This window comes from Leptonychotes weddellii, chromosome 8, assembly GCF_054177405.1.
Source record: "Leptonychotes weddellii isolate Sample4059 chromosome 8, ASM5417740v2, whole genome shotgun sequence".
NCBI classification, from domain to species: Eukaryota; Metazoa; Chordata; class Mammalia; order Carnivora; family Phocidae; genus Leptonychotes; species Leptonychotes weddellii.
In genome coordinates, this window is record NC_138376.1 from 31,968,807 (window position 1) to 31,981,985 (window position 13,179).

The 13,179-nt window shown below is 40.1% G+C and overlaps 1 protein-coding gene across 5 annotated transcripts in view; it reads left to right on the forward strand.

The window, feature by feature from the left end:
- The window catches only part of UBR2 (ubiquitin protein ligase E3 component n-recognin 2), a 118,296-nt gene that overhangs the window by 102,889 nt on the left and 2,228 nt on the right, over positions 1-13,179 (forward strand). For all 5 annotated transcript variants that reach the window (XM_081828233.1, XM_081828232.1, XM_081828230.1 and 2 more), the window contains 7 exons: positions 467-557; positions 2,293-2,423; positions 3,813-3,921; positions 5,985-6,041; positions 8,146-8,223; positions 9,101-9,271; positions 11,291-11,392. In XM_081828233.1, the coding sequence (XP_081684359.1) occupies positions 467-557; positions 2,293-2,423; positions 3,813-3,921; positions 5,985-6,041; positions 8,146-8,223; positions 9,101-9,271; positions 11,291-11,392 (739 nt within the window). The remainder of the gene's footprint in view (positions 1-466; positions 558-2,292; positions 2,424-3,812; positions 3,922-5,984; positions 6,042-8,145; positions 8,224-9,100; positions 9,272-11,290; positions 11,393-13,179) is intronic.

Sequence of the window (13,179 nt, forward strand, 5' to 3'; positions counted from 1 at the left end):
TTTTTTTTTTTTTAAGGTTTTTATTTATTTGACAGAGAGAGAGAGAGAGCACAAGTAGGCAGAGTGGCAGTCAGAGGGAGAGAGAGAAGCAGGCTTCCCACTGAGCAGGGAGCCCGACGTGGGGCTCGATCCCAGGACCCTGGGATCATGACCTGAGCTGAAGGCAGCTGCTTAACCAACTGAGCCACCCAGGCGCCCCATGTTTTTACTTATTTTATATTTCATAAGTTCAATAATAGTTGAGTACCATAGAATATAAGTATGTTTAGCTGATTTTCTCAAAGCTTGCTGGCTTCTTGTTATGATGGAGATTGGCACTGTGCTCACAGCTGGGGGTTAAAGTTCTTTGTATTTCGTGGGGATATTTTCAGATATGTGCAAATATAGGAATCTATTTGAGCACTTAAATGATGTGGTCATTAATCCATAAGCAAATATGGGATACTAATATCTCCACATCTTTCAGAAGAGAATGGCATGGATCAAGAAAATCCTGCTGGTGAAGAAGAATTAGCAGTTCTTGCTTTGTATAAAACACTTCAGCAGTACACAGGAAGGTGAGATCATAATCTTTACATCATCACAGTTCCCCAAATATTAGTGGGTGATAGCATGAGAAAGGAATTTTGTTGAAAAAGGGAAATTGCTGCCTGTTGACATGTTTAAAAGAGAAGATGAAGGAGTGATCCGCAGGACTCCTTTAATTTTAATATACTAACATGATTGGAAATCTGAGAAAGGAGTAATATATGGAGCTTCCCATGTGTATTTGGCCATGGAACCTTTATTTTGCTCAGAGGATTTGTCACGGACTAGTGAAAATATGGAACTTACTTTGAAAAGTACTGTTCTAGTGCTCGCTTTGGCAGCACATAGACTAAAATTGAAAAGTACTATTCTAAAATATATGTTGTCTCGGGGCGCCTGAGTGGCTCAGTCGTTAAGCGTCTGCCTTCAGCTCAGGTCATGATCCCGGTGTCCTGGGATCGAGCCCCGCATCGGGCTCCCTGCTCAGCGGGAAGCCTGCTTCTCTCTCTGCCTCTCCCACTCACCCTGCTTGTGTTCCCTCTCTTGCTGTGTCTCTGTCAAAAAAATAAATAAAATCTTTAAAAAATAAATAAATAAACCATGAGAGACGATGGACTCTGAAAAACAAGCTGGGGGTTCTAGAGGGGAGGGGGGTGGGAGGATGGGTTGGCCTGGTGGTGGGTATTGAGGAGGGCACGTTCTGCATGGAGCACTGGGTGTTATGCACAAACAATGAATCATGGAACACTTCATCTAGAACTAATGATGTAATGTATGGGGATTAACATAAGAATAAATAAATAAATAAATAAATAAATAAAATATATGTTGTCTCACTAGGAATTTTAAAATGCAAATTAAGTCAGCATAATATATTTTTAAGGTAATATCCAGGACTGGATGGAGTGCAAGGAAATTATTAGAATTCCACATATTGTTGGAGTCATTTCGATTTGGTACAGCAGTTTCACTTAGTTTTTTAACAGTGTACGTCAAGAACCATAATGTTTATTCTTTGAGTTATCCCATTTCTGAGAATGCACGCTAATAAAGTAATTCAACATACAGAAAAACCTACTGGCATAAAGATGTACACTGTGATATTGTTTATATTAGCAAAGAATTTAAACCAATCACAGTGTTTGCTTATAGGGGAATAATTTGCTGAATTATGATTGATGTATTCCAGAATATTACAGTTCTGATAAAACTTATGTTTTATGATGTTCTGAAAAACAATTTTATATTTCATAGGTTAGAACTATAACTATGTAAGACATAGATGAGTGTGAAATAGAAATAGCTAGAATAGTAGTGCTGATAAAACTTTCTAGGGGACGCCTGGGTGGCTCAGTCGGTTAAGCGTCTGCCTTCGGCTCAGGTCATGATCCCAGGGTCCTGGGATCGAGACCCGCATCGGGCTCCCTGCTCCACGGGGAGCCTGCTTCTCCCTCTGCCTCTGTCTCTCTCTCTCATGAATAAATAAATAAAATCTTTAAAAAAAAAAAAAAATTTCTAGAATAGTGGGAGTTTTTTATTTTCCAAATTTTCTCTTTATATAGCTCTATTACTTTTATATATTTTAGTAACAGCATTGATGGCTATAGCACCATTTATGCCTGACATCCCATAATGGGGCTGCCCACTCCTTTTAAGCCTCGTGCCACTGATTCCAAATAGCAGTTGTCCCTGTTTTCACGCTGTGCTATAACTACAATTACCTTTCCTCATTAGATTTCCCAGTTACCATTTTTCTCTTTTTAGTTCCTTGAAAGAAACACCATCTGGCTGGCATCTGTGGAGGAATGTCAGAAATGGAATCATGCCTTTCCTGAAGTGTTCTGCTTTGTTTTTTCACTACTTAAATGGAGTTCCCTCCCCACCTGAAATTCAAGGTAATTTCTGATTTCTTTCAAAATGTAGGAAATGTATGTAGTCTTTCACTCCAGCAGTGTATAATTAAAGTGACTTGTAAAAATGAAAGCTTAGGGGGCACCTGGTTGGCTCAGTCGGTTAAGCATCCAACTTTGCATTTCGACTCAGGTCATGATCTCAGTGTCATGAGATCAAACCCTGTGTCGAGCTTTGTGCTGGGTGTGGAGCCTGCTTAAGATTCTCTCTCCCTCTCTCTCTGCCCCTCTGTCCCCCCCCCAACATGGGCACACCCCCACCAAAAAAAAACTTAGAACATAGCTAATTGACTGTGGTGATGTACACAATTACAGAATAAAAATGCATATTTATGTATATATGTCTGATTTTATTTGGCTCAGTAAATGTACTGCTTTTATGTACAAAAACATACTAGGTTTACTTTCAGAGTTAGAATGTTCAATTATATGTTATTCATAAACTGGGTTCTTCAGATAATAAAAGGTGAAAACTCACAATGTCAGTTAACTTGAAATGTGTGGTATTAATGTTCAGAATACCAATAATTGCATATATATGATTTTAATGTAGGAATTCATTTGCTATTTAACAGTTATTTTCTATGTTCTGTTTCAATTCATTTCATAAAAGTGTAGTATCAAGGCAGACTTAAAGTTTACTGTCTCTGTACCTCATAGTGACTGGCAAAGGGCAAGGGGTGCCCACAGGTGAGATTGCCCTCTCAAAGTCTTTTGACTGGCACCTTCATTCAGCTAATAGTCTAGACTTCCTAATCATTTGCAGTGATGAGTAAAGGTAGTGCTTAAATCCATCTCTCATGATAAAATCATCTTCTATTTCTGTATTGCTTTATACTTTTCCAGAGCACCCATGTTATTTTTGTCATGTATTTGTTCACGCATAACCCCAGTGAAGGAGATTGGGCTGCTACACCATTTTTCCAAATGGTAAAACTGAGACACAAAGAAATCGTGACCAGTTTGGTGTGGGAGCTGCCTGGTTCTGCTCTCAGTTGTGCCATTTTCTGTGGACCCCTTCCACATGCCCTTTTGTGAACTTCCTACGAGTTACGTATTGGGGCGCCTGGGTGGCTCAGTCGTTAAGCATCTGCCTTCGGCTCAGGTCATGATCCCAGGGTCCTGGGATAGATCCCCGCGTCGGGCTCCTTGCTCTGCAGGGAGCCTGCTTCTCCCTCTCCCACTCCCACTGCTTGTGTTCCCTCTCTCACTGTCAAATAAATAAATAAAATCTTAAAAAAAAAAAAAAAAGTTACATATCTAGTAAATCCAGACTCTTTTTTCATCATGCTTTTAAGTTCTGCTATTGCTTACTGTCCTACAGGATGTACTCTTAGTTGTTACATGCATCACTCTTCTCTTTGTCGTTTGCAGTTTCTGGAACAAGCCATTTTGAACATTTGTGTAACTACCTTTCCCTGCCAAACAACCTCATTTGCCTTTTTCAAGAAAATAATGAGATAACAAAATTACTGATTGAAAGGTAATGATTATACACTTTTCTTCCATTATATTGTATGTATTCCATTGTATTGAATAGTTCTGTAGAAGCAAACTTAGGTTTATCACATATTACGTAATTCTCAGATAGTGAGCCTGGCAGAATTCAATCTGTGTAATTCGTCCTATAAGGATTAGACCTTCTTAGTTAAGAATTTACCTTTGTGGCAAAGTTTTTGCTAAGCTAGTGAATAGCAATAAGCAGATTTGCTTGGAAGGAGCGTAGTGGTAGGAATGTTTATTTCCTCGTATTAACTTACTTGTTAAGGACTCTGTTCCATAAATTTTGGGGACTGAAAAACCTTGAGAGTTTTCTAGTCCAATACCATCACTTTATATTTGAGAAAATTGAAGTCTAGAGAAAGTTATTTTTCAGTCATATCAAGTTAGTTAAGATTAAAACTTGGCTCTTTTGCCCACAGAATGGGGGGAAATAATTGCAAATCATGTATCTGATAAGGGATTAATATTCAGAATGTATAAATATATGGCCAGAATTCTTATATCTCAACAAAAAAGCAACCATCCATTTAAAAAGGAACAAAGGACTTCTCCAAAGAAGATACACAGTAGCCAATAAGCACGTGAAAACATGCTCACATCACTAGTCGTTAAGAAAACACAAATAAGGGCGCCTGGGTGGCTCAGTTGGTTAAGCGACTGCCTTCGGCTCAGGTCATGATCCTGGAGTCCCGGGATCGAGTCCCGCATCGGGCTCCCTGCTCAGCGGGGGGTCTGCTTCTCCCTCTGCCCTCTTCCCTCTCGTGCTCTCTGTCTCTCATTCTCTCTCTCTCAAATAAATAAATAAAATCTTTAAAAAAAACACAAATAAGAACCATGGTGAGATACTACTTCACACCTATTAGGATGGCTGTAATCAAAAGACAGACAATAATAACATATGTTGGTGAGGATGTCAAGAAATTGAAATCCGTGTGCATTCTGGTAGGAACAGAAAATAGGGTAGTTGCTCTGGAAAATAGTATGGCAGTTCCTCAAAACCTTAAACATAGAATTATCATAAGGTCCAGCAATTCAACTTCTAGGTATATATTGCAGAAGAGTTGAAATCAGGGACTCAAATAGATACTTGTACAACTATGTTCATAGCAGCATTAGTCATAATAGCCAAAAGGTGGAGCAACTTAACTGTCCAACAACAGATGAGTAGATAAATAATATGTAGTATATACATACAGTGACATACTATTCAGCCTTAAAAAGGAAGGAAGTTCTGACCCCTGCTACAACATGGATGAAGCTTGAAAACATGCTAAGTGAAAGAAGCCAGTCACAAAAGAATAAATATTACATGTTTCCATTTACATGAGGTATCTAGAGTAGTCAAATTCATAGAGACAGAAAATAGAATGATTGTCAGAGGCTGGGGGAAGTGAGGAATGGGTTAGTGTTTAATGAGTACAGAATTTCATTTGGATAAGTTGAAAAAGTTCTGGAGATGGATAGTAGGGAGGGTTGCCCAACAGTGTGAATGTACTTAAAGCCACAGAACTGTACACTTAAAAATGGTTAAATGGGGGACTCCTGGGTTGCTCAGGTGGTTAAGTGCCAGCCTTCGGCTCAGGTCATGATCCCAGGGTCCTGGGGTCGAGTCCCGCATCAGGCTCCCTGCTCCGAGGAAGCCTGCTTCTCCCTCTCCCACTCCCCCTGCTTGTGTTCCCTCTCTCTCTGTCTCTCTCTGTCAAATAAAAAAAAAATATTTTAAAAAACAAAAAAGGTTTTTTTATGATGAGTATTCTAGCTCTAAATAGTAAGATCTTGTCATTAATTCATACTGGTTTTTCCAGAGTGTCCAAATTAGTGGGGTAATAGTGTATGCTTTTAGGATTATTCTTCTGATTTAAAATTCTGATTTAAAAATTGTAGCAAAATATGTCTTGGTCCTCCTTTTGATGTGGTAAATATATTAAGCCAAGAAGATTTGTTTTTCTCTTACTAGGTAGAGAAATAGAGAGGAAAAAACTCTATTCTAACCCTTCAAAAGTTAAGTTTTGTTGGTTTTTTTTTCCTCCATTTACATTGAAGTTGGTGTCATAACATTGAAGTTAAAAGATATCTAGAAGGTGAAAGAGATGCTATAAGGTAAGTTAAAGATTATCAAAGATTTGGTTGGGTGGAGGGTAGGGAGGAAGTAGGATGTAAGTGTGCCATTCCTTTAAAATTGACTTCCCAGGCATTCAGTGATTCCAAGAGGAAGAATATCTTGCCTTCATACTTTTTTCTTAGTCTAACGATGAGAGTTTCTAAAGAATAAGCATTATGAATATAAGTATATACGTACATTATTCTTGGCAGAGGAGACAAATAACAAAATTATTGTGTTTTGGAAAGTTTGCTTTTTAAAAATGTAGGTTCTTTACCAGATTTTTCTTAGCTCTGTTTTTTTTTCCTTTTATTATGGAAAAGTTTAAACTATCCAAAAGTATGAAGAATCATATAATAAGGCTCCACGTTCCTGTTACTCAGTTTCAGTGATTATCAGATCATGGCCTTTTTTTTTCTTCTTCTTCTTTTTGACATTAGCTCTATTCTGATTCCATAGGAAAGTATGCTATCCTGGTGATAACAGATGTATTTCATTTGTTAAATCTCTTCTTGGTTCTGCTAAATACATCATCCATAAAACTCAGAAGGCTAGAGGAGATTATCTGTTCTATTTATTTGATTTTATACACATCCTGTCCCAAATCTAGAAATGATAGCACCCTAATTTTATTAAGTTGAACCATATGAAATTCCAGTTAATTTAAGTCAGAAGTGGTTGAATATCACCAGTTCCATATGGTTCAACTCTGCAGTCGGAAAACTCATGTGGAACAGTAGTTCTATACTTGAGGTCTACATCAGAATAATTTTGGAAACTTTTAAAAAATACTCAGGCCTAGGGGTGCCTGACTGGCTCAGTCAGTAGAACATGTGACTCTTAATCTTGATGTTGTGAGTTTGGGCCCCTCATTAGGTATAGAGATTACTTAAAAATAAAAAAATCTTAGGGACGTCTGGGTGGCTCAGTCAGTTAAGCGTCTGCCTTCGGCTCAGGTCATGATCCCAGTGTCCTGGGATCAAGCCCCGTATCAGGCTCCTTGCTCAGTGGGAAGCCTGCCTCTCCCTCTGCCTTCTCTGCCAACTTGTGTTCTCTCTCTGTCAATAAATAAATAAAATCTCTAAAAAAAAAAATCTTAAAAAACAATACCAGGACTTACCTACCAAATCCTGTTTCTCACCTGGATGGCTCAGTCAGTTAAGTGTCTTACTCTTGATTTCAGCTCAGGTCATGATCTCAGGGTTGTGAGATCGAGCCCCCGGGTGGACTCACACACTGGGCATTGTAGCCTACTTAGGATTCCCTTTCCCACTCCCTCTCTATCTTTAAAAAAAAAAAAAAAAAAAGATCTGCTGTCTTAGTCACTCCCCCTTGGCTGTGTGTCCCTGCCTCAGGGAAAGTAGGGACAGGCCACATCACACAGCCCATGGTGGGCATGTGTGAGCACTGAAAACAGATCCTCACATACCAGTTGAATTTGGATCTGCATTTTATATGAATTAACTTGTCACAGAATCAACATGGCCTGGTGTCTCTAATTAAAGAAAATCTGTTTGTTCTTCTACTGCCTTCTCTCCTCCCAACTCATTTCACCCTTAATAAGTGTATCTTTTCTGTCTTATCCTGAGTTGTGTGGTTGGACTCTCCATTACTGTACTGTTTTCCATAGAAGCCCAGGGAGGAATCTCCCCTTCTTCCCAGAGCTACCAGATTTTCACTTAAGTGGGACAGATACTAAGTACTGTCTACTGTCTTGATAATGTATTCTGAGCTTTTCAAGTGAAAATGTAAGCCCTAGGGCCCTGTGTTATTTAAGAGTGCCTTTTTAGGGACACCTGGCTGGCTCAGTGGGAGAACCTGGGACTCTTGATCTTGGGGTTGTGAGTTTAAGCCCCATGTTGGGCGTAGAGCTTACCTAAAAAATTTTAAAATAATAAAGATAATGCATCTTAAAAAAAAAAAAAGAGTGCCTTTTTAATCTCTTACTGTGGCTTTTTTTACCACTGCGATAATACCCAGTCACTCAGATTCAGTCTTCCTTTATTTGTTTTAACTAAGAGTTACCTGTCATTTTTATACTATGACTTCTAACTGGTTTTCTATGTGGTTTTTTGTTTGTTGGTTTGTTTTGTTTTGTTTTAGCTATCCAAGAGAATCCAACAAATTAATAGACCTTCCAGAGGATTACAGCAGCCTCATTAATCAAGCATCTAATTTCTCGTAAGTTCTGATATTCAAGTGTTGAGCATTTCTTACCCCTGGAAGCATTCACTGCTCTATACAGAATTGAAGGGACGTTGTTTTTGTTCCATTTTGTTTGGGTGGGGCAATTAGAACTTCGATAGTGTTTTTTCACTGCCCATCTTGTAACAGCACCATTCCAGCATGCTTCAGAATAAGGTATGGGAAACAGGCTGACGGGTGACAAATTTGATTCATTACAGGTTATCTAAATAACCATTTGCAGTTTAAAGTAATAAGAGCCCTTAGTAATATTTGTAAATGTTTGACATAGAAACTGCGTAAGAATAATCGGTAGTGTAAAAACTGGAACCTTACCGAGGCAATTGAAGCTGCCCTGTGTACCTCTTCTCTGATGCGCCCTCCTCCTCCCCCTGCAGAGACCCTCTGCTCTACACAAACTATCAAACTTCCTCTGCATTTACACGTTAGCAACAAATGTTTTATTCCCAAGCAGCATATTTTGCCTGTTTTAAGCTTTAAAATGGCACTCTACTATACATATTCTACAGTTTCTTGCACTCAGCACTGTTTGTCAGGGTTTTTTTTATACATTCATCATACGTAACTGTTAATTCATCAGTTTTCACCTTGTGTAGTATTTCACCACGTGAGAGCAGAATTTACATTTTTTTTTCTCCTATTGATTTTAATTTACCTCTTCTCCAGTTGTTGATTGAATATTTCCAGTATGGTGTTTGTGTGAGATGTTCCCAATTCTAAAAGTAAATTTGTCTGGGCCATAGGATGTAAGCATCTTCAACTCTACGTGATGTTGCAGAATTTTTTCCAGGGTGGCTCACCACCGTCAGCTCTTTTTAGAGCAATGACTTGAGCTTTTTTTTGTCCCATGGAGGTGCCCCAAATCTGGTGGTGATAAGAGCAGAGCCCCTACTCTGTGCCTTGTGTGTGGAACTCTGCTGTGCTCGCAGAGCTACTGCTGTCAGACTGAACTGGAAGGGGAAGACGTGGGAGCCTGCACAGCTCACACCTACTCCTGTGGTTCTGGGGTGGGCATCTTCCTCAGGTAAGGCCCTGAACAGAGCTTTTTACTTTGCGTCTGCCATGGTATATGCATGTTGAGGGATAGCACAAGAAACTACTATGTTGCAAAGAAATTTGAGACTGCTGTTCTCCTTTTATTCATTCAAGGAGCAGGGGACCCTTGTCTCCTCACATCTCATGTCTGGCTCATGCTGTCTCTTTGCTGCTTCTTCCATTGTCATCCTTCCCACCTCCATGACAATTCAGTTCTACTTTCTTTGTGCCTCATTCTAATGTGAAACTTCTAGTTGTCCTTGATTTTCTGCCTAGATCCAGTCAAAATTACTTCTTTTGTTGTATCCTTATGGTTTGGGATCCGTACATCTCACTGACTGATGTGTATGCCGTTGACCCTTGAATAACACGGTTTGGAACCATATGCAAGTCCACTCATACGTAGATTTTTTTCAATAAATACAGTACTGCAAATGTATTTTCTCTTCCTTTTGAGTTTCTTAATAACACTTTTCTCTAGCTTGCTTTATTATAAGAATACGGTACATAATACATAAAACATGCGAAATGTGTGGTTGGTAATCAATTGTCTGTTATCGGTAAAGCTTCCAGTCAACAGTGAGCTATTAGTAGTTAAATTTTGGGGAAGTCAGAAGTTATGTGCAGATATTCAACAGCACAGGGGTGGTGGGGGAGATGGGTCAGCACCTCTAACTGCTGTGTTCTAGGGTCAACTATGGTTGTATATATATTGGACAGCATACCACAAATACTTAATAGTGACTGCTTTGAGAATACAGTAGTCAACAAAGTAGACAAAAATCTCTACCTTTGTGGAGCTCATTTTCTAGTGTGGGAGATTAAAAAATAAACAAGGCTGATAAGAATTTAGAAAGTGATACACCCAAAGGAGAAAAAATAAAGCAGGGAGAGGAGTATGAGATGGCAGATGGGGAGTTGGATTTTAGTTAGGGAACCAAGAAGGTGACTTTTGAATAAACACTGAAAGAAGTGGGGAGAACACTCTAGGCAGGGAACAGCAATTGTAAAATTGTAAAATGTTCAAGAAACAGCAGTGAGGCTCATGTCACTGGAGTGGCGTGCACGAGGGGTAGTCCTGGGGCCTGCTATGTCCTGGTCACATCTCTGAGTGAGATAGAACTCAGTTCAGGGTTTGAAGGAGAGAAGTGATAGGAGTTTGAGCTCCCCTGAGGCATAAGTTAGGTCTATATCTTAGGTACCTTAGTCCCCTGCACCTGACAATTTTCTTGTATATGACATGTTCTCAATAAATGTTGAAATGAACCAAATTATTAATACCCAAAAAAGGTCAGGCAAACCTCTCAAAGGGATCGGGAGACACATTTTTAAATAGCCCTTAGGAGAAATAAAGCAGTTTCTCTTGTCTCACATATTTCAAAATCCTTTCAGTCATATACAGTGTTGCTTTGTGTTTTGAATCAACCTAATTCAGGATGTTTTTGTACATTTTTTTAAAATGAACAATTTCCTCATAATAATGGATAAAATATCAGTAACTATTTTATGTTTAGAAGTTAACTATCGGGGTGCCTGGATAGCTCAGATGGTTAAGTCTCTGCCTTCGGTTCAGGTCATGATCTCCAGTTCTGGGATCAAACCCCCCGTCGGTCTCCCAGCTCAGCGGGGAGTCTGCTTCTCTCTCTCCCTCTGCCTCTCCCCCAGCTTCTCTGTCTCTGTCTCTCTCAAATGAATAAATCTTAAAAAAGTTAACTATCTCACACTTCATAATTTTTTAAATGCTAGTATTACATGAGCCATTGATTCCTAATCCAGAATGTTCCTCTTCCTCGCAATATTGATTTACAATGCAATCATTATTGGTTACAATTCAATCATTTTAGTTATTTTTAAAACTTGGGCAGATGTGTTGATACTTAAAGTGTCTCTGCGATAAATGCTGTTTCTTCTAACACTGGTGTTTATTTTTTTATAAGACTTCAGTCCATTAGGAACTGAACCCAAACATCAGTTACTAATCTATAATGTATAAATGGTCTCTCTACAGAGTGCGGGAATGTCAGGTGCTATTTTTAGCTGGCAAAACCAAAGGCTGTTTTTATTCTCCTCCTTACCTTGATGACTATGGGGAGACTGACCAAGGACTCAGGTAAGGGCCCATCCTGGGGGGGCTGGGGTTGGCTGACCCTGGGCCTTCAGAGCTTTCAATACACAGTGAATGTGATCAGCCTGAGTGAGGCCTACCTGCTAACAGCCTGGGGGCTGTAGAGCTTCTGTTGTGGCAGAGATGGACTCTTCCAAGAAGGGCACCCTGACTGCCTCATTGGGCATTCTCTTTCCCAGGCCTCAGAATGTCATGAGTGGGGGCGCCTGGGTTGCTTAGTTGGTTAAGCATCTGACCTCTGCTCAGGTCATGATCTCAGGGTCCTGGGATCGAGCCCCGCTCAGCGGGGAGTCTGCTTGTCCCTCTGCCCCTCCGCCTGTTTGTAGTCTCTGTCTCTCTCAAATAAATAAAATATTTTTTTAAAATGTCATGATGGGGGCGCCTGGGTGGCTCAGTTGTTAAGCATCTGCCTTCGGTTCAGGTCATGATCCCAGGGTCCTGGGATCGAGCCCCGCATTGGGCCCCCTGCTCAGCGGGAAGCCTGCTTCTCCAACTCTCCCACTCCCCCTGCTTGTGTTCCCTCTCTTGCTGTCTTCGCTGTCTGTCAAATAAATAAAATTAAAAAAAAAAAAAAAATCTTTAAAAAAAAAAGTCATGAGGGCCATCAGGACAGATAAGGGAAAGGAATTGGAGAGAGTGCAATTTTTTTTCCATTTATCACTCCAGAGAACCATTGAAATTGCCACGTGGCATCCACAGCATCAGAACACTGCAGGGATAGCCTGTTGTGATTTGTGTTGCTTTGTATGAGGAGACCCAGTGCTGTTCAGATGATGTAAAAGAGCAAATCTTAATTGATAAGAGATGTGCTTGGGGCGCCTGGCTGGCTCAGTCACTGGAGTATGCAACTCTTGATCTACAGGATCGTGAGTTCAAGCCCCACATTGGGCATGGAGCCTACTTTAAAAAAAAGAGAGAGATGTGCTTACTTATTAAGAGTCTGGGAACAGAAATTTAGAACATATAGAGCAATACAACAGTATTTGAGGCTTAATCACTTCTACTCTGCTTGCTTCTGTTATATCATGAGAAAATGCTAACAGTTCCCTCAAGCACTGTTAACTTCTTTTAGACCATCTCTTTGCCCAGAGGAAGTGAAAGTTTTAACCTAGATAGAAGCCTTGGGGAACAGAAAAAGAAGACCTGGAAACCAAGGCAAGATAAGTAGGGGGCTGCTCCAGGAGCTCGGCTGCAAGGTTACAGGCATATGCCACCTGGTAATGGTTCTCCCATTGCCCTGAGGAGTTGTGGGCTCTTAGGAGGAAGAGCCCTGGTTAGAGGATTGATGTGCTCTGAATCAAGAGCAAAGTCCACCAGCGTGAACTTACCAAAACCCCCTTTTTTTTCTTTTTTTATTAAATTAGACCCGGAAGTTGTTCACATTTGGCTGCTTTGCTTCTACTTTGTGGCTGAAAGACAGCACTCTGGGGAACATTTTTACCCCGGCAATTTTCCTTGCATCCTCTCCTCTGCCTCCTCCCTTCTTTCTTATATTTTACCAACGAAGTGAACAATGAGTGGGTAGTTTTAACCTCTCCACCCAGACCCTCCTCCTCACCCTTACCCTCTCTTCCCTCACCGCAGTCTGAGTAAGTGTAGCTCGTATACATTTTCCTCTTCTTTTCAGCACTTACTCCCTTCAGCTGCTCCTAGCCAGCCTTCAGAGCTAATGTGTTAATAGCTACAGTCTCATGCCGAACAGGAATTTTGCAGAGGATCTTAAACCAGTAACTTGTAACTGTTCCTAAATCAGGAAAGGTTGGGGCATAATA